Source organism: Equus przewalskii, chromosome 1 (assembly GCF_037783145.1).
Source record: "Equus przewalskii isolate Varuska chromosome 1, EquPr2, whole genome shotgun sequence".
Taxonomy (NCBI): Eukaryota; Metazoa; Chordata; class Mammalia; order Perissodactyla; family Equidae; genus Equus; species Equus przewalskii.
Genome location: NC_091831.1, coordinates 79,360,378 through 79,381,131, shown reverse-complemented (window position 1 = coordinate 79,381,131; position 20,754 = coordinate 79,360,378). Strand labels below are relative to the sequence as shown.

Here is a 20,754-nt window from a genome sequence, read left to right as displayed (position 1 = left end):
GGTCCTCACTGGGGATCCGAACCGGCAAACCCAGGCCATCCAAGTGGAGCACATGCGTGAACTTAACCACTATGCCACTGGGCCAACCCCCGTAAGGAGTTTTTACCCCAAAATCATTTGGAGATATTTCTATATTTTCTTTTTCCGACCCCCAGATATAGGTGTCCACTTAGCTGCATGGAATCCTTGCTCCTTAACTCTCTGGCCTGCACGTTTGTCAGGTAAAACACTTGGGGTGTGAGCTCTCTACCAGGTCATCTTCCATTCCATTCTCTTGGCATTCCCTAGTGAGCTCTTTGTGGAAAGTTCTGAGAGGTAGGGAGAATAGTCTGTTTCACCTATAGTGCCCGGTCTGGCCAGCGCCTTTTCTGTCTGAGTTGAGCTACTGGAATGTGCCCAGCAGATAAGCTGCAAGGCGATTTACGAGGAGCGTGCTCTCTCTTGTCTTGCTCCTGTTTTCCTTTAAAATTCCTGGGCTGCCCTCAGTGTGAGCATGTGTTTCCATTTATCCTGTAGCTCTCAGGACTAAATGTAGCTCTTGTACTTCTGAAGAGCTCTGATTAGGAAGCCATTTCTCTGACTTCCAGCTTGCACTGATTAAAACGGGGCCCCACAAACCACGACAAGGACTCTGTGCAAAGGGGCAAGTTTAGCACCCAAAGTAAAGGCTATGCAAATGTTGGCAAATGGCAGAAGCAAAAGAAGTGGACACATTTAAAAAATTTAAAATTTCTTTCTTGTTATAAAAGTAAAGGATGCATGTGGTTTATTTGAAAGAAAAAATACAACAGAAAGCAGTCAAATGTAAAGTAAAAGCCCCTTATAGCCCCTCCAACATGAGGAAATAGTTTCAAGTATATCCTTCCAGAAATATTTCACTCATGCATGGGCATGTATGGATATATGTGCCTGCCTTTTGTTATTTTTTAAAAATCCAAATGAGAGCAACGGAATACCAATTGTTCTCCGCTTTACCTATTTGCGCTTAATTTTTCTTGGCGGTCTTTCCACTTTAAGAGATAGAGCTTAGCCTCCTGTTGTAAATGGTTGCACGGAATGTAGCAATAAATTTTCTTGTTTCCGGTTGCTTTGCATGATGCAGTCGCTGTTCTTTTTCACACATTGCTTTTTCCTTGTCTGAATATGTCAGGTGGGTACATGCTTGGAAGAGGAACAGCTAGCTCAAGGGGCGTGTGCATTTTCAATCTTACAAATGTTTCCAAGTTACTTTCATGAAAAAGGGTACTGATTTATTTCCCTCCTTCTCCAACAGTGAATTCTGCAACTTTTAGACTTTCATTTCCCAATCTGCACATCTTTACCTTGAATGTAGCCCATCACCTTGTCATATATTGATTGGCCATTTATATTTCTTCTTCCTAGTCTGCCTATTTTCTCTTGGGAAGTTTGCTTTTTTTCTTATTGATTTCCAAAACTCTTTGAAGGTTAAGGAATTTGACTCTTGGACTATGCTGCATGTTAGGAGTACTTTTTCCTAATAGGTCATTCACATTTTGTCTTTCATTTATGGCATTTTTGCCACGTAGAAGTTGAAATTTATATGCATCCAGATTTATCACTTTTTTTCCTTTTTGACTGCCAGGTTTTGTGGCTTGCTTAGAAAGGTTCCTCCCTTTGAAATTGTAGTCAAATAATTTTAAAATTTCCACCCAGTCATTGGACAGCTTAGAAGCCAATACAGCACCGGCAGAGTAGAGTGCCATATCGAGATTTACCACGAAACTCGAATTTTTAATGTACTCACTTCACTGGGATCACTTATGAGGAAAACTTTTCCCCTATTAACGTTTATTAGGATGATAGTTTTTCAACTTAATTGTTTTCTTTGCTTCAAATCTGAGGAGTCCTTTAAATGTGACTTCCCTGAGTTCATTCAGTTAATCAAATACTGAGTTCCTATCATGATCGATACCTTGCAAGGCTATATGCTTCATAGAATTTAAAAAAAAATGAATGTGCAATATTCTCAAATCTCATTAAGTAGATAGAGTAGAAGAAGGTATACGTACACAAACCCAGACATCAAGGCAGAATGTAATAACCATCTTAAGAGTACTACAATATGCCCTGTGGGTTCAGAGAAAGGAGACATTATGTATGGGGCTGGGATCAGGGAGAGTTCTTTATTAAAGTGACATTTGAGATGGGCCTTGATGAACTGGTTGATTTTTAATGGGTGGGCATTTTAGAGAAGAACGGGCATGAGAAGTAGTCAACTGTAATTAGGAACTGGTACATTTGTCCTGCAAAGATTGAGGGGCCCACTTTGCTGACATCTAGGAACACCCAGGAGAGCAATGGGGATGAGTCCAGAACAGGGCTGGGTCATCTTGGGAGAGGCCTTGAAGGACTTCGCTTTCCATTTGACAAGGAATGGGAGCCACTAACATCTTTGGAACAATAATATATGGGCTACACTTGAAGAGTGACATGTTTGAAGGCAGAGAGGCCCATCACTAATTGCAGTTTTCCACAGGTAAAGAAATGAAATGCTTAATTTGGAGTGGCAATCAAAAAGGAAAAAGATAGGCCTGAACCGTATTCTCCATTTACAATCTATAGTTGGATATGGGGGTTGAGGGAAAGAAAGGGTTAAAAGTGACCCTGATTTCTGGCCTTCGTTCAATTCACTCTCTTACCATGTGTTGGCGGTGGGAATAGAGCAGTCCACACAACAGACAGGGTTCCCCTTCTCAAGGGATTGAATTCTAATGGGATGAGAACACCGAACAAGCCAGGAGGAGGCAGGAATAAAGAGACCATGAATATAAACAGAGAAATTAAGAGGAGGAGCTGGTTTGATGGGGATCCCTTATGACTTTGATTCTGTGTCCTAAAACAGAGTGTTCAATGGTTGTTCCAGATAATTATCTATCTAATTATTCCTGGTGGCATTCTCTTTCCTTCTTCACCTGGTGTTTACCACTGAGCGATGCAGGGGAAAAGAAAAGTGACTTGTTACTTAGAGTTTTAAATAGGCTGCACAGTTGGAAAGGACCTCTAAAATCCATGGCTGATTGGCTTATCCACAATAGGAAAGGGAAGCTGAGCAGGTTTATGATCAGAATATATCTTTGATTTCTGAGGCTACTTTAATTTTCTCACCTGTCAAACAGAGGTCTGTGCCAACACAGTCATTTTCCTTTGCTCACAGTTTTGTGGGTCTTGACTTGGGAAGGGCTTGACAAGGCCGTCCTCGCTTGGAGTTGAAGTCACGAGGTAGAGGTTGCAGTCATGTCGGCTCAGCTGGGCTGGACGGGCAAGATGGCTCACTCACACGGCTGGCAGCTGATGGGGGCTGTGAGCTGAGATCACAGCTAATGCCGCTGACCAAGTGGCTGGACGTCATGTCTCCAGCATGGTGATTTCAGGACAGACTTCTTGCATGGCAGCTGGCCTCACTGAGAGCAGTTGTCCCAAATCACCCAGTGGAAGCTCCATGGCCTTTTATAATCTGGCCTTGGAAGTTACGTGGTATTACTACCTCTGTGATCTATTGGTTACAAGAAAGTCACTAAGACCAGCCCAGACTCAAGAGGAGAGAACCTAGATTGCACCTCTCGATTATAGGAATGGTAAAGAATTTGAATTATATTTTAAAACTGCTACAATGTAGCAATACTATCTACATCATAGAGTTGTTTTCAGGATTAACAACTCTTTGAATAGCTCCTGACTAATAACTGTTAACCATAGTGATGATGGTGATGGTGGTTGTAGTGATGGGGATGATGAGGAAGAAGACGATGCTGATAATGATGAGTAACTGCATTACCCTTCTGCAAAATGTCTTTTATTCTTGCTGGCAAGTTGAATCTCGGGTAGAATTAATCATTGGTCTCACCCAATCTATACGTCTTACATAATAATAGGAGAATTGTAAACTAATATAGACAATAATGGTCACATCTTGGCCACCATACATACATATTTAAGACTGATTTTCATTTCATCAGTGCCTCCTACTATTTAAGATTTTAGAAGTTATATACTTTTTCCACTACTACTGCTCTTTCACATATTGTATACATCATTTTGTATCTTCCTTTTTACAATTCATCCTCTGAGATGGACATAAGAGATATTATATTACAAACGTAGAAACTCAAATTGTGATAAATATTTTCCAGAGGACACCAAACTTTGTAGTAGAGGCTAAACTCCCATTGAAGTCATCTGATTTCATTGAATCAGCTCTGTGTTCAGCCACAAATAACAGGAACCCCAGCTCTAACTGGCTTAAACAGGAAAGAAACGGGCACCAGCGTTGGTTGATTCAGCAACTCAGACTTGTCATCAAAAAGCTGGCTACTTTCCATTTCTCTTTTCAGCCATTTCCATTCATAATGCCTCAGGTTTGGCTCCATTAGGGTCACAAGATAGATGCAGTGGCGTCTTTTCTCATTGCTGTTGGATGAGAAAGTAAAAACCACTCCTCACCCACCACAGCCCCAGCATGGGCCACCAGACCTGGTCTGATTGAGTTTAGTTGAGCTATTTGGAGTTGCCAACCCCTGGACTGTAAAGGCTTGTCCAGCGGAATGTTATAGGTCAATTGCTTTCATCTAATCACAGTCTACCTGAGGAGCTAGGAAACGGTTACCATCCAATATGTCCTAAGGAGGGAGGGTTGGTTACCTGAATACTACCTGAATTCTGTTAGGAAGGACAAAAAGAGCAAGGGATGTTGGCTCAGCAAACAACAGTGTCCACTACAGTTTCCTGGTCACACACTGTTTCCTGTAGTACATTTCCTCTTGTCATGTTATCAGATAGCATCTTGGGGAAAAGGTTAAAATCCAAAAGTCTTTGTTCAGTGGAGAATTGTGTTAATTTTTCTTTCTTGAAAATTAAAAGACAAAGGAATAAAATTTGAAGATTTCTAATAAGAACAATTTTTTTGAAGTGGAGATTAAATTGTTGTTGGACAAGGAATGAAATGCTTTCAGAAACATTAGTGTTTAAGCAGTGTGCAGTTGAAAGCTTAGTACCGTGGGCATTCACATATTGCTTTGATATTTTACTGCATCATGGTTCAATAAAAAGACCTGATTATTGTCAAAGTTTGTACAGAATGAGGTAAAATGTTAAGTGCCTTTAAGTGTAAATATTAATAAGTCAGGAAAGAGAGCTTGGTGATGAGAGCAGAAATGATAGATGTCTGTGCTAGAAATCAGTATTTCCATTTCTAAAATGGATAGAAGCTTGCCTGCAAACTTCCTGCCTACCTTCTCTCTTATCATCATTCCCTCTGAATAACACAGACATGCCTCAGTTCCATGAGGAGTGGAGCCATAATCACATGACCTCTTCAACCTCATTTTACTTCCAACTGGCAGGAGTAACAAAATGATGAATCTCAATTCTCTATTCAAGAACTTTCCCCCAAACACTGAAATTATATCTTCCAATTGCCTCATTACTGGTTGTGAAACATCACCAAAGATCTCACATAGCTCAAGAAGCTTGGAGTCATTCATTTAAGGAATTATTACTAATGACCTAATTACTCTCCTGTGCAGGAATAGCAAAGCATCTCAAGACCTTGAAATCAACCACTACTCTCTTTAGTACAAATGGATTCAATAAGAGGATATTTCAAAAATCTGAAGCTTGATTAAATTATTACGTGGGCCATAATGAGGCACTGCAATTTTGCACTTACATGATTTACTCACCATTCAGCATACGTCTCTAAAACTGGCTTCCAGACTTTGACATGTGCATTCTAAGAGATATTTCAGGACAAGCCCCGCTTTCACTCAAAGACTGTACATGCTCTATTTTTTCAAACAGCAAGTGGACACAAAGTGATAGTATTCACATCAGTACAATGTAGAAAATTGTTTACAGAAACAGCACACTTTTTTCCCTCAGGAAAGTTATGAGAAGTGGGCTGCTGGCTCTTTCCCTTGAGTCAAGCCCTGCACACCTGTTAGAAGCCAGAGAGCTGCTGATGGATCTGTCAAGTTAATAATAAAAAAATAACCAAGAACCCCTCAGGCAACTGAAGGTGATTTGGTCCCCATGTGGGGAAGAAACAGGTGATAAAGTGGAAGAGAAGTTTTCAAGCATGTCCTTTTCTTCCTCCCACATTGCTTGGGAGGCCAGTGCCCACCATGTTGCTTCTACAAACAGGCAAGCACTTGCTGCTCAGTGAGTCATGGGAGAAAGGACTAGAAAACCAGCATCAGAGAAGCACTGCCATGGGAGGATATCGAACAGATGGCTTGGATCTTGAGCATCCCCCAGGCCTCCCTGTTCCCGGAGGGGTAGATAATTATAATTGAGGGAGTCTATGTATTCCTGCAAGCACGTAAGTACAGATTATTCCACCAGAGACTCTCTTCCCTGAGATGGTACCCCACCCTCCCACCACCTAAGCCTATTATGATGGATACAAGTTTGGGCTTTGTCATTATCCCTTCTCCAAGGACCCATCATCAGCCAAAGTAGTCAATATGCCTGAGGAAATATGAACTCGTATGGAAAATAAATGAGGCTTCTTAGGAGGACAGCTGCTATAAAAAAACAACAACCAACAGAAAGACATTTATCTGATGGAGCATAATTACTGAATTAGATACAACAAGATGTTCAATAAGCTTATCAAATATTTCCCAAAGATAAGGGAGGATATGGAGATATGAAATAAACAAGAAGTCATAAAGAAACCCAAATGGAAATTGAGATAATGCAGAATATAAAAATTGGGTCGGGGGGGGGGGGGGAGTCTCAGTAAATAGATTGAATAGCCAAATAGTTTCAGCTGGAGAACCAATTAGTAAGCCAGAATATCATGTCAAAAAATTCTGAGGGCATCAGGAGTAGACAGAGAGAAGGGAAAGATAAAAGATAAGTAATATACAGAATAGAATTGTTTGATCAATGTTCATATGAAAAGAATCCCAGAAGGAAAGAAAACAATTAACAGAAGAGAGGGTGGAAATATTTGAGAGACTAATGACTGAAACTTTCTCAGAAAAAGGAAAAGATGTAAGACTTTAGACTGATGGGATTAATGGAGTACAAAACAAGATATAAAAAGGGGAGGGGCCTCAATAGTTTGTAATTAAAATTTATATATAACAAAGATAAAAAGAAAATTCTAAGAGTGGATCAGCTATTTAAGAATTAGACTGATCTCATGCTTTTCAATAGCAGCACAGAATGTAAGAAGGCCATGGAGTAACATTTTCAAAGTGTCAAAACCAGACTATTAAGCTAAACCATTGTTTTGCGTTTGAGTGTGAAATGAAGATGTTCTCAGACCTATAAGTCATTAAAAGGTTTTACCATCTGTGATCTTCTCTGAAGCAATCTGAGAGGAAGTATTTCAACAAAGATAAATCCAGGAAGACAGTAAGAGATATGTGAGAGAGTGCTTGAAAAACCTTAGTAATTTTACTGTTGATGAAATAGAGGACTTACAAATAAAACAAAAATACGTTTTAGTAAAAATCTAGAACAAAAATATAGTCTCAAAATATATACAAATATATCACCTTGGAGGCAGGATGGGGGTAGAATGAGAGGGAGGGGAAGGTGTGCTAAGGTGAAGCCAAGAGAGGCTCATTCTTCCCCTGGATCTAAGAGAGTCCTTCAAACAACACCTGGTGACCCTGGCACCACCAGCAAAGGGCACTCTGAGAAGTGTTCTCCCTCCCTGCTGGCCTGAGCCTCCCCTCCCCTCCCAGAGGCACTCAGTGGCCTGGCCTTGGGAAACTTCTTTGCTCCTCAGGCAATCCAGCTGGGGCTAGTGGAAGCCCTTGTGTGAACAGATAAATAGAGCAGACAAAAAACAAATGAAACAAAATGGAACAACCCTCTTCCCACAAACAAACTCACTGCAAAGGCTCCTAAAATTAAAATGTCATGGGAACCCTAGCCCATAAAAGTAGAACAGGACCTCTGTGATAAATGTAAACAGGGTTATTGCCTCCTAAAGTAAAACACTTAAATAGGACTCAGAATCTCCTAACATAATTACCCAAATATCCAGGATACAATTGAGAATCATTCATCATAATAAAAACCAAGGAAATCACAGCTTGAATGAGAAAAAACAATCAAGTGGCATCAACATGGAGATGTTGGAATCAAGTGACAAGAATTTTAAAGCAGCCGTCATAAAAATGCTTCACTAAGCAATGCAAATTCTATTGAAATAAATGAAAAGAGGAAAAGAAAATTTCAGCAAAGATATACAATTACAAAAAAAAAAAAAAAAGAACCAGGTGGAAATTATAGAACTGAAAATACAAAAGCAGAAACAAAAATCACACTGGAGAGACTCAGCAGTAGAGTGAAGGTGCCAAAGGATAGAATTAATGAACTTGAGAACACTTCAATAGAATTCACCCCATCCGATCAAGAGAAAGTGAAAAAAAAAATGAACAGATGCTCAGAGACCTGAGGGACAATAATGAAAGATCCATCACTTAAATTATTGTACCAAGGAGGAGAAGACAGAGTGGGACTGGAACATTATTTGACGAAATGATGGCCAACACCTTCCAAATTTTGGTGAAAGACACAAACCTACAGATTCAAGAAGTTTAGCAAATCCTCAACAGAATAAATCCAGACAAATCCAGACCAAAACATATCAGAATAGAATTTCTGAAAACTTAGAAGACAAAGAAAAAACCTTGAAAGCACCCAGAAAGAATGATGCATTACCTATAGGCGAATATCAATTTCAGTAACAGTGGACTTCTCATCTGAAACCATGAAAGCCAGAAAGAAATGGCACGTTTTTCAGGTGATGAAAGAAAAGAATCAACCTGGAATTCTATATCCAGCAAAATTATCCTTCAAGAACAAAGAGGAAATAAAGAAATTCTCAGATGAAGGAAACTATGTATTTCTTGATAGGACATTAAAGATTAGCCAAGGGAAGTTCTTGAAACAGGAAGAAAATGATGAAAGAAAGAATTGGAGCTTCAGGAAAGAAGACAGAAAAATGGAAAGAGCAGAAGTACAGTAGACTTTTCTTATGAGTTTTATAAAACATATTTGATTATTAAAACAAAAATTATAACACCATTGATATTTAAGACAATGATATTTAAAAATGGGGAAGGTAGAGAGATCTAAATGGAAGTAAGGTTTACACATATTCTCAAAATAGTAAAATGTCAATCCCAGTAGATTTTAATCTCACATATGTATATTGTAATACACATGGCGACTATTATGAAAGCTATTCAAAGAGATATAATCCAAAATATTGTAAATACATTAAGATGGAATCCTAAAAATTACATCCTCATAAATATGTCAAGTGATTTTTGACAAAGATGTAAGAGCAATTCAATGGAGGAAGGGTAGAGTTTTTACAGGTGGTGCTGGAGAGATTGCTTGGGTATGCATAGGTAAAAAAATGAACTGTGACCTAAATCTCATACTTTATACAAAAATTAACTTAAAATGGACCATGGACTTAGCTGTAAAATATGAAAGTAAAAATCCCCCTGGAAAAAAAAGTAGGAGTAAGTCTAAGGTTAGGGAAAGATTTCTAAGACTTGACACTAAAAGCACGATTCATTGAAAGGAACCATTGATAAACTGGACTTCATTAAAGTAAAAAACTTTTGCTCTGCAAAATCTTGTGTGAAGAGGTTGAAAAGACGAGCTACAGACTGGGAGAAAATATTTGCAAACCACATATCTAACAAAGGACTGTAGTCTAGAATATACAGAGAATTCTCAAAACTAAATGTTAAAGAAAAATCAATACAACTAGAAATTTAGCAAAAGACATGAACAGACATCTCACTGAAGAGGATATGCAGATGGCAAATAAACACTGGAAAAGATACTCAACATCGTTATACACGACGGAAATGCAACTTAAAACGACAGTGAGCTATGACTGCACACCTATCAGAATAGCTTAAAAAAACGTAATAGCACCGAATAGTGAGGAAGCAAAGAAACTAGATCGCTCATACATTCCAGGTGAGGATGTAAAATGGTATGGCCACTCTGGAAGACAGTTCAGCAGTTTTTTACAAAACTAAATATGCAATTACTATACAACCCAGCAATTGTACTCTTGGACATTCCAGGGAAGTGAAAATTTTATTTCATGCAAATTCCTGTCCATAAATGTTCATAGCAGCTGTACTCATAATATCCCCCAACTCAGAACATCACAGACGTCCTTCAGCAGGTGAATGGTTAAAGAAAGTGTGGTACAAACATCGCGTGGAATACTACTCAGCAATTAAAAGGAATAATAAACTACGGGTGCACGAATCTCCAGGGACCTAGGCTGGATGGAAAAAGCCAATTCCAAAAGCTGCATGGTTTGTGATTCCATTTATATAACACTTCTGAAATGACAAAATTTTGGAAGTGGAGAACAGACTTAGTGATTCCCAGGGGCTAGGGATGGGGGGCAGGGTGTGAAATAGGTGAGTATGTTTATAAAATGGGACATCGGGATCCCCATGTGGTGGAATCGTTCTGTATCTTGAATGGGCTGGTAGGTGCATGAACTTACACAAGTGATAAAGATGTATAGAACTATGGACACACACACACACAAATGAGAGGAAATCTGAATAAGATCAGTGGGTTGTATCAATGTCAATTCCATGGTGGTGATATTGTACTATAGTTTTGCAAAGTGTTACCATTGAGGGAAACTGAGGAAAGAGTATATGGGATCTCTCTGTATTCCTTCTCACAACTGTATTTGAATTCAATGAAAAGAAAAAGAAAGTTAGGAAAGATGAAATAGAGACACAAAAATCAAAAAATTGAAATTCTTTGTTGTAATAAATCAGAAAAACAGCAACAATCACATAATAATTATAGTAATTGTGAATACTTGGGTTAAATCTGCCAATCCCAAACATAAAATCCCAGAATAGATTTTTATAAAATTCACCAAAATGTTTTGTATTAGATTCATTTTTGAAAAAACTATGTAAAAAAGTTGAAAATAAAAGGTGGCAAATATATAAGCTAGGAAAAATTGAAAAGAATGTTGGAGTGACAATTATAATATCAGACAAAATAGATTTTAAGGCTAAAATATCATATCAACACAGAAGAGCATCATATACTGAAAAGAAGCAGTCAAAAATGTAATGATTGGAACACATGCAACTAACATCATAATCTGAAATACATAAAACAACCAAAAAGACTATGGAAGGACATAGAAGAATCAAGAATTGTAGGGGGCTGGCCCTATGGCCAAATGGTTAAAGTTCTGCACACTCTGCTTTGGTGGCCTGGGTTTGCTGGTTCAGATCCTGGGTGCAGACTTACTCATCAGCCATGCTGTGGTGGTGCCCCACATATAAAGTGGAGGAAGATTGGCACAGATGTTAGCTTAGGGCTAATCTTCCTCAAGCCAAAAAAAAAAAAAAAAAAAGAGGAAGATTGGCAACAGATGTTAGCTCAGGGCTAATCTTCATCCCAGAAAAAAAAAAGAATTGTAGTTAGGGAGGTGAGTCCCTGTGGCCCGGTGGTTAAATTTGTTGTGCTCCACTTCAGTGGCCCAGGTTTGGTTCCCAGGTGTGGACCTATACCACTCGTCTGTCAGTGGCCATGCTGTAGTGGCGGCTCACACACAAAAAGAGGAAGATTGGCATCAGATGTTAGCTCAGGGTGAATATTCTTCAGGGAAAAAAAAAAGAAAAAAGAATTGTAGTCGGAAGTTTAAAACACTCATCTCAGAAACTGGTAGATGAAACACCAAAAAAAAGCAAATATATAAGAATTTTAATAGCATAATAGGCTTTAACTTTGGACTCAATGCACAGAGCACTCATTCCTTTTGGACACATATAGAACATTTACAAAGAGCAATCAACTACTAGGTGATAGAGGAAGCCTCAATTAATTTTATAAAGTATGTTGCTGACCATTATGCAATAAAGTTAGATATTAACCTAACAAAAAGGGAGCTGAAGAATTATCTTCCATGTAGAAATTGAAAAACATACTACTAAATAGCTCTTGAGTTAAAGAGGTGACCATGAGCAAAGACAATGAAAACACTATAAAATTAGTGGGACAATAATGTTGTAAATTCTCAAAAAACATTTGATGCAATTACAGGAAAATATTAAAAAATTGATAAGTGTGATGGTAGGTATACAAGTGTTTGTTAAATTATTCTCCATATTTTTCTGTATATTTTAAATATTTAAGATTTTGAAAACAAACATAATAAATAAATATGTTGGACATGGTTTAAGTACTACTCAGACAAAAATTTAGAGCTTTAAATACGTTTATTAGAAAATTAAAATAGTAAGAGAGGAAACTAAAAGAAAGGAAACAAGTGAGTTCAGAGTTTAACAGAAGAAGCTAGTACAAAGATAATAAATCCAAAGAAACGATAAAAAAGGAAATATAAAGATAAGATCAGAAATCAAGGAAATAGAGAACAGAAATCAATATCAGAGATAAACAAAGCAAAAGTCGGTTCTTTGACAAGGTTAAGATGACAGCAAACCTCTGATAAGGCTGAACAAGATAAATCAGAAAAGAGGTCAATGATTAAAACAGAATGAAAAGGAAAAATGTCTATGGACAGCAGAGATTTTAAAAATAATTTTAAAAATTATGAACAAAAGTTACAATATATATGAAACCCAGGAGAAAATGGATTGATTTCTGTGAAAGATATAAAATGTGAGGACACAAGAAGAAATAGAAAATTGAGTAGACTAGAAAAACTAAAGACATTGAAGTGGCAATAAAGTGTTTCCTTCAACAAAAGCTCTTGGAAGAGGATGGGGCACCCAAGAAAGGAATAAACAGGCAATGGATGTAAAAAGACAGTTCACAGAAGAAAATCGGAGTGGCTACGGAGCGATCCTAGTGAAGAAACACAACCGCAAACAGCAAGATGCCACTTTACACTTATCAGACTGGCTACAATTGGGAAGCTGGAAAATACCAGTTGAGTGCTCCTTGCTAAAGATTGGTGCTTCTCGTGTTACCAGACCCCATTCCCACACTGCTGCTCCAGGACTTGGCTTGGAAATCTGTCTTCTCTCTTTCTCTCTTTTTATTATTTTAGACCGGCATATACCATACCCAGAAAGTGCACACAGCATGAATGTACCGCTTGATGAATTTTCACAAAATGAACATACTCATCCCCACCACCTTGAGAAATAACACACTCCTAGTACAGTAGCAGCCCTCCTTATGCCTCTCTCTGTCATTACCCTCCTTCTCCCGAAAGCAGCCACTATCCAGATTTCTAACACCACTGATTAGTTTTGCATATTTTAAAATATAAAAATAAGTGGAATCACAGTGCCTCCTTTGTCTTTTTGTCTTTGCCTGAACTTATGTCTATGAGATTCATCCATGTTGTTGTGGACTGTACTAATTTCTCATCTTCTTTGCGGTATGACATTCTAATGAATGAATATTCCACAAGTTGCCTGTTCTTCTGTTTCTGGACATTTGTTTTCCCTCCCAGGTTTTGGCTGTCACAAATAATGTTGCATGATCATATTTACAGCTGATCTTCATTATTTCTGGATTCTGTATTTGTGAATTTGCTTGCTCGCTAGAATTTATTTGTAACCCCAAAATCAATACCTGCAGAACTTTCACCGTCATTCATGGATGTGCACAGAGTGGCTCAAAATTTGAGTCACCCGCTGTGCATGTTCCCCGCTGAGGTTGATCAAGGCATCACTGTGTCTTCTCGTCACAGTTCTCATCCTGTAAATAGGTGCACTTTTTGCTGTCTATTTAGTGCCATGTTTTTTGCAGTTTTGTGTATTTTCTTGGTGGTTTTGCTGTTTAAAATGCCCCCCCAGTCTAGTGCTGAAGTGCTGTCGAGTGCTCCCAAGTGCAAGGATGGTGCGATGCGCCTTGTGGAGAATATACTGGTGTTAGATGAGCTTTGTTCAGGCATGAGTTATAGTGCCGTTGACCATGAGTTCAGTGTTCATGAATCAACAAAATATATTAAATAAGGTGTCTTTAAGCAGAAACACACATAAAACAAGATTATATGTTGTCTGGTTGATGAAAACGTGACAAGAAGCTCATGGGAGCATAACCCTATGTCTCCTTTGGGAGTGATTGCTCAGTATCCACTAATTCAGAGCTCGTGGTGACTTTATAGAACACAGCTAATGCGAATAATGAGAATTGACTGTCTATGCATTTCATTGAGTATGTAATGAGCATACTTTGGAGATATTGCGGGTTGGGTTCCAGACCACTGCAATAAAGCGAATATTGCAATAAAACAAGTCACAGGAATTTTTTGGTTTATATAAGCCAATGTATATATAAAAGTGCATATAAAAGTATGTTTACACTATATTGTAGTCTATTAAGTGTGCAATAGCATTATGTCTAATAAAACAATGTATGTACCTTAATTTAAAAATACTTTATCGCTAAAAAATGCCAACTATCATCTGAGCCTTCAGAGAGTTGTAATCTTTGTGCTGTTGGAGGGTCTTGTAAAAACCACAGTATTTGCAAAGCACAGTAGAGTGAAGCACAATAAAATGAGGTATGCCTGTACCTAGGAGTTGCGTTGCTGCATCGTATGATCAACATATTTCCAACATGAGTACAATGTCATAGAGATTTCAAGATGTTGCATTCATGTACACTCCCACCAGCAGTATATGAGAGGACGAGTAGCTCCATATCTTTTCTGACACTTGGTTCATCAAGCTTTTACATCCTAGCCATCTTGTTGATGCGTTGTACATCACACTGTGGTTTACTATGTATGTTCCTCATGGTTAGTGGTGTTGATCATCTTTTCATGTTACTTATTGGCCATTTAGATGTCCTCTTTTGTAAAGTGCCTGTTCAAGTCTTTGCCCTTTTTCAAAACTGGATTGTCTGTCTCTTTCTTACTAACTTGTAGGAGTCCTGTTTATATTTATATTCTGGAATCAGTCCTTTGTTGGTTACATGTTTTACAGATCATTTCTCCCACTCTGTGGCTTACCATTTCATTCTCTCAATGGTGTTTTATTGATGAATATAGTTCTTAATATTAATGAAGTCAAAGTTATCCTTTGTCTCCTTTGTGGTTAGTACTTTTTACATCCTGTTTAAGAGATCTTCGAGTACTACAAAGTCATAAAGATATTATCCTGTATTAATTCTAGAAGTTTTATTGTTTTGTCTTTCACATTTTGATCTACAATCCACCTGAAATTAGTTTTTGTATGGTGTGAGCCAGCAGTCATGATTTGACTTTTTTCCTATAGTGACATCTAATTAACATAGTACAATATGTTGAAAAGATTGTCCTTTCCCCACTACACTTTATCTCTAATAATGCTTTCATGACATGTCATTCCATCCTTTTACTTGCAACCTGTTTGTATCCTTATATTTAATTTGTTTCTTTTAAGCAACATTTTATTGGATTTCAATTTTTTATTCTGGTCTAAAATCTTTGCCTTTTAAATACAGTATTTATCTATTGATATTTAATGTAATTCCTAATATATTTGGGTATAAATATTTGTGTTACCATTTTTCCCGTCTCTATTGTGTTCATTCGTGTCTCTTTATTGCTTTAATTAAAGCAATACTTAAGTACTTTTAATTTTTTAAATTTCTCCCATATTTGTATGTCAGTCATACATTCTTTCTTTTTGTTTGTGAGAAGATTGTCACTGAGCTAACATCTGTGCCAGTCTTCCTCTATTTTATGCGGATGCCGCCACAACGTGGCTTGATGAGTGGTGCTAGGTGCGCATCTGGGATCCAAACCTGTGAACCCCGGGTTGCCTAAGCAGAGCGTGCGAACTTGACCACTGCGCCACCAGGACAGCCTCCAGTTATACATTCTTTTAACCTCTCTGTTTTATGATTGCCATAAAGGATTCAATATGAATCCTTAACATTTTTCTTTTATTTTTTTTAAAGATTTAAAAATTTTTTTTCCCTTTTTCTCCCCAAAACCCCCTGTACATAGTTGTATATTCTTTGTTGTGGGTCCTTCTAGTTGTGGCATGTGGGACGCTGCCTCAGCGTGGTTTGATGAGCAGTGCCATGTCCACGCCCAGGATTTGAACCGACGAAACACTGGGCCGCCTGCAGCGGAGCGCACGAACTTAACCACTCAGCCACAGGGCCAGCCCCTGAGTCCTTAACATTTTGAAGTCTAATGTAAATGAGCACTTTTACTACTTTCTGGACGACATGAAGAGCTGAGACTGTTTTAGTTCTTTTTTCTCCCTCTTTCCCTTTGTGCTGGTTGTCACGTATTTTAATTCTACATATATTTTAGACTGAAAAAGATATCATTGCTTTTTATTTGCATCCATATTCACTTAGTTTTACCCACACATTTGCTCTTTCCATTGTTTTTCATTCCTTTATGCCTGTCTTTGCTTCCAGCTGGGATCATTGTCTCGTTACGGATATGCTGCCAAGGAAGTATTTCAGTTTTTGTTTATCTGAAAATATTTTTGTTTTTCTTTTATTTTTGAAGGAAATTGAAAATGAGTGTATAATTTCTAGATTGGCAGTTATTTTCTTTCAGCATTTTTAAGACACTGTTTTGCTGTCTTCTAGTTTCCACCGTTTCTGTCACCCACATGACTCATCCTTTGAAGTGAATCTGTTTTTTTCTCTGACTGCTTATAAAAGTTTTGTTCTGTCCTTAGTGTCCAGTCGTTTTGCTATGATGAACCTTGGTGTGTTTTTTCCTTTCATTTTTCCTGCTTTGAGATTGTAGTGCTTCCTAGGTGTGTAGTTTGATGTCCTCTGTCAATGTTTGACAATTCTTAGCTAATCTCTCTTCTAATATTGCTTCTATCTCATTTTTTCTTTTCCCTGCTGTATTCATCATTTATAAACACAGGCTTTAAAATAATGATTATTATGTTCAAGGAAACAGAGGACGTGATGGATAATTTCAGCAGAGAACTGAAATATAGAAAAGAAAATCAAATAAAAGTTATAGAACTGAAAAACAAAGTAACTAAAACTTAGAACAGAGTAGATAAATTGAATAGCAGATTAGAAACAGTAGAAGGAAAGATTATTGAATGGAAGATAAATGTGTAGAAAATATCTAACCTGAAGCTGAATGGATGTATGAAAAAAATATTTTCATTTAAAATCCCAGATTTTTGGCTTCCAAGAAAAATCAAAATTTTTGTCAACGTTGAGTCTACATTTCTTTAGTTAGAATTGAAGCTTCACTTGGCTTGAGCTTATGAAGGACTTCATGCAGAGGGATATGTCCTTTCTACTAGCCAGTCCACGCCTGTTGATTGCTTTCTGCCACTGAGGCTGAATATCAGTTGTTACGGTTTATCTTAGCCCTGCACTGCTTCATTTATTTACATTACGTGAGTGAGTGTGTGTTGGTAAGGGGAAATGGTGGGGAAAGGACAGTCTAGGCAGATGAAATACCACCTGGAAAAGGACTTAGCCAGGGAAAGTTGGGTAGGTCTTGGGACTTAAAGAAAACCAGCAGGGCTGGAGCACAGACGTGAGTGGGGGCTGTGTTGTATTGGCCCACTGAGTCTGGGAAAGTACACAGGTTCTTGGACGTCCTTACAGACCAAGTAGCTAAGAAAGACCAATACTTATTTCACAGTTACTTGATTGTATACAAATTTGACTTTTCTGAAACTTCTGGTTGAAATCATTTGTGACAATGTAAAATTAAGTTGTTAACTGTATGATGACTAGCTAACTTTCAGCCAAGTAGGCAAGCTATTGACTTCGTCTGATGAAACGCCAATGAATTAACTTTTATGCCTTTGTTTCCCTTTCCTCTTAGCTGCAAGTGTCCGCTGCTTGGAAAAGTGTGGGAAGCTGACTTGGAAGCTTGTCGGCTGCTTATCCAGAGCCTGCAGCTCCGGGAGGCCAGGGGCAGCCTGTCTGCAGAAGATGAGAGACAGATGGATGACTCAGGGGGAGCCACCTGTGCAACCGTTCCTGCCATCCCCTCCAGGCCCCACTCTGAAGATGAGAGGAAGACCCCTTTGCAGGCATTCGAAGAATGGAAGGCTTACCTGACCCCATCTCCTCACTGTGCTGGCAGTGAACAGAAAGAGGTCTGTCCATCCTCATAGGCTCAGCAGGGCCCTACTCTGAGGGGTGCTCTGGGGCCACATTCCAAGTGGGGGCAGTAAATATTGGGCGGGCTTTGCCTTGAGCCATACCAACTTTCCAAAGTTTTAATAGCTCTTGAATATGATTACAAAATAATGTAGAATTTTTATAGAAGAAGTTGAAAATGTAGAAGGGCAAAAAGAGGAGCTGGCCCCATGGCTGAGTGGTTAAGTTCCCGCGCTCCGCTTCGGCGGCCCAGGGTTTCACCACTTCAGATCCTGGACGCGGACATGGCACTGCTCCTCAGGCCATGCTGAGGCCACCTCCCACATAGCACAACCAGAGGCGCTCACAACTAGGATATACAACTACGTACTGGGGGGCTTTGGGGAGAAGAAGAAAACAAAAAGGAAGAAGATTGGCAACAGACGTTAGCTCAGGTGCCAATCTTTAAAAAAAAGAAGCAAAAAGAAAAACTTTCGGCATACATAGTTCTATTTTTGGTCTAATTTAGTGGCTAGAGTTAGAGTATATAGTCTAATATATGATTGCTATATATAGCCTACACTATATATGTCATTTATAACATATAGTTACTGTATATACTATGTATTATATATGTTGTATATGATATTTAAGTATATATTTAGAATCTATCTTACAATATATCATTATTTATTAAAATCAAACATTCAGATATATATATAATCAATATATATATAGTGATCATCTCTAAATATATATCTAGCATTGTTTTTGCCAGAACAAGATGATAATGGACGTTTGTCATCTGCTCTTTTCATTTTAAAAAAAGCTTAAAACTTGGCTTGTGATATATATGTTAACAATTAGGGGCTGGCCCAGTGGCGCAGTGGTTAAGTTCACATGTTCTGTTTCGGTGGTCCAGGGTTCACCAGTTTGGATCCTGGGTGTGGACATGGCACTGCTTGGCACACCATGCTGTGGTAGGCGTCCCACATATAAAGTAGAGGAAGATGGGCACGGATGTTAGCTCGGGGCCAGTCTTCCTCAACAAAAAGAGGAGGATTGGTGGCCGATGTTAGCTCAGGGCTAATCTTCCTCAAAAAAAAAAATTAAAATGTGGGATTTATTTAACACTTGACCCCAAGGCTGATTTAGATTAACAGAAAGGAACTCCCCTCCCCTCCTCTACGCTCCCCTCCTCCACTCCCTTCCTCTGCCTTTCCCTGCTCTAGGATCCCCTCCCTGGTTCCTCTCCCCCCCCTCCCCTCTCCTCTCACTCACTTTCCCATGGAACCCTACCACGTTTCCTTTCGATGAAAGGGCCCTAGGGATTTTCCCCCCAATTTTAGTGCCATGACAGGAGACTTTGGAGCTGTTTTCTGGCCAGGTTCCCAGGTGTTCTGAATATTGAAAGGAAATAAAGGCGTGGTGAGGCTGGAGGAACCTGTCGCTACATGTCTCACATTTGACGTTAGCTGTGTCCCCTCCTGGGGCCTTTGCCTCCCGCCCTGCCTGCAGGACCTTGGTCTTTCCAGAGCAGGCACTCGCTGACAACGTGTGCTTACAGTCGCTGCCTTCTGGACCCCTTGGAATATTGGTCCTATATTTGAATTGAATAACCTTATGAGCAAGCAGGCTGTTGTCACTCTCTGGACTCCCGCTGGCCTCGTGAAATCAGGCTCTAAACTGAGCTGTAGATGACCTCAACTCCTTTGTCTGCCGAGGTGTTGCTCTTGGCAGAGGTGTTGAAGGCTTGCCACCTGTTGCAGTTGGCCTTGAAAGAATATTCTGGTACGGAGGGAAGTTCTGCCTAAGCAAGGGGCTAGGAGCCCTGAGTGGAAGAAGCTGCGGGCCCTGGAGTGAGTCTTTGAAGGTGGGGCTGGCTCTCCAAAGTGGGCTCCCAGGAGCTCAGTGACAGGACAGGCAGGAGCCAAGCCAGTATGTGAGGGGGTCTGCTGGGACAGTGGACACCTCTGGCGGTCAGGACTGATTCAGCAGTTTCCAGCATGTGGGAGGTCGACTCCCTTCCTCCCTCCCTCCCTCCCTCTCTTCATCTTTCCTTCCTTCCCTCCTCACTGTGCCCATGTGTCCCTCCAGGCTCTTGGAGGATGACTTTCCTAGGGGTAGGAGGGTTATTCTTCCTCCATAAAATTATAAGCACCTGCCAATTTGCATAACGTAACAAGCACCTGCCAAGCTGGCTATAGGAAAACAGAGCTATGTTTGCCTAAAAGTAGGAAATTCAGAGTCAAGGATGAATACAGTGGAGCCTTATTATAGAATGGTACTTGAAGTTTCTGGGGAGGACAGGCCCAGGCTGTGACCAAGAGATCAGAACAGCTACAGGCCACAGTGGCTGCTTCTCTGAGCTCCAGGCCCTCCCACGGAGCATCACCGCCCACCACCCCACCCGCCCCCGGCTCCTCGCCACCAACTGAAACGCTGATGATGTCCTGTAGTTTTTGTTGCTCTCTTGGGGCTGGGGGAGAGCAGAGGGGACTGTAAAGCTTTGCAGGCTTTCAGTGCCATCTTCCTGCCCTGTGCCCCGTCAGTCCCGTGTGCAGTTCCTGCGTTGCTGTTCCTGGCTTTACATGCACAGAGGAGGGTGGGCATCTTTTGAATTCCTAAGTGGCAGGAATGTGAAGATGGTGGATATTTTCTGGACACGAAGGAACTTGGGGGGTTGGTGGGACTCTTCTGTCT

At 39.5% G+C, this 20,754-nt stretch overlaps 1 protein-coding gene across 5 annotated transcripts in view; it reads left to right on the top strand.

The window, feature by feature from the left end:
• The window catches only part of DISC1 (DISC1 scaffold protein), a 347,047-nt gene that overhangs the window by 299,280 nt on the left and 27,013 nt on the right, over positions 1–20,754 (top strand). For all 5 annotated transcript variants that reach the window (XM_070568817.1, XM_070568801.1, XM_070568810.1 and 2 more), the window contains one exon: positions 17,792–18,068. In XM_070568817.1, the coding sequence (XP_070424918.1) occupies positions 17,792–18,068 (277 nt within the window). The remainder of the gene's footprint in view (positions 1–17,791; positions 18,069–20,754) is intronic.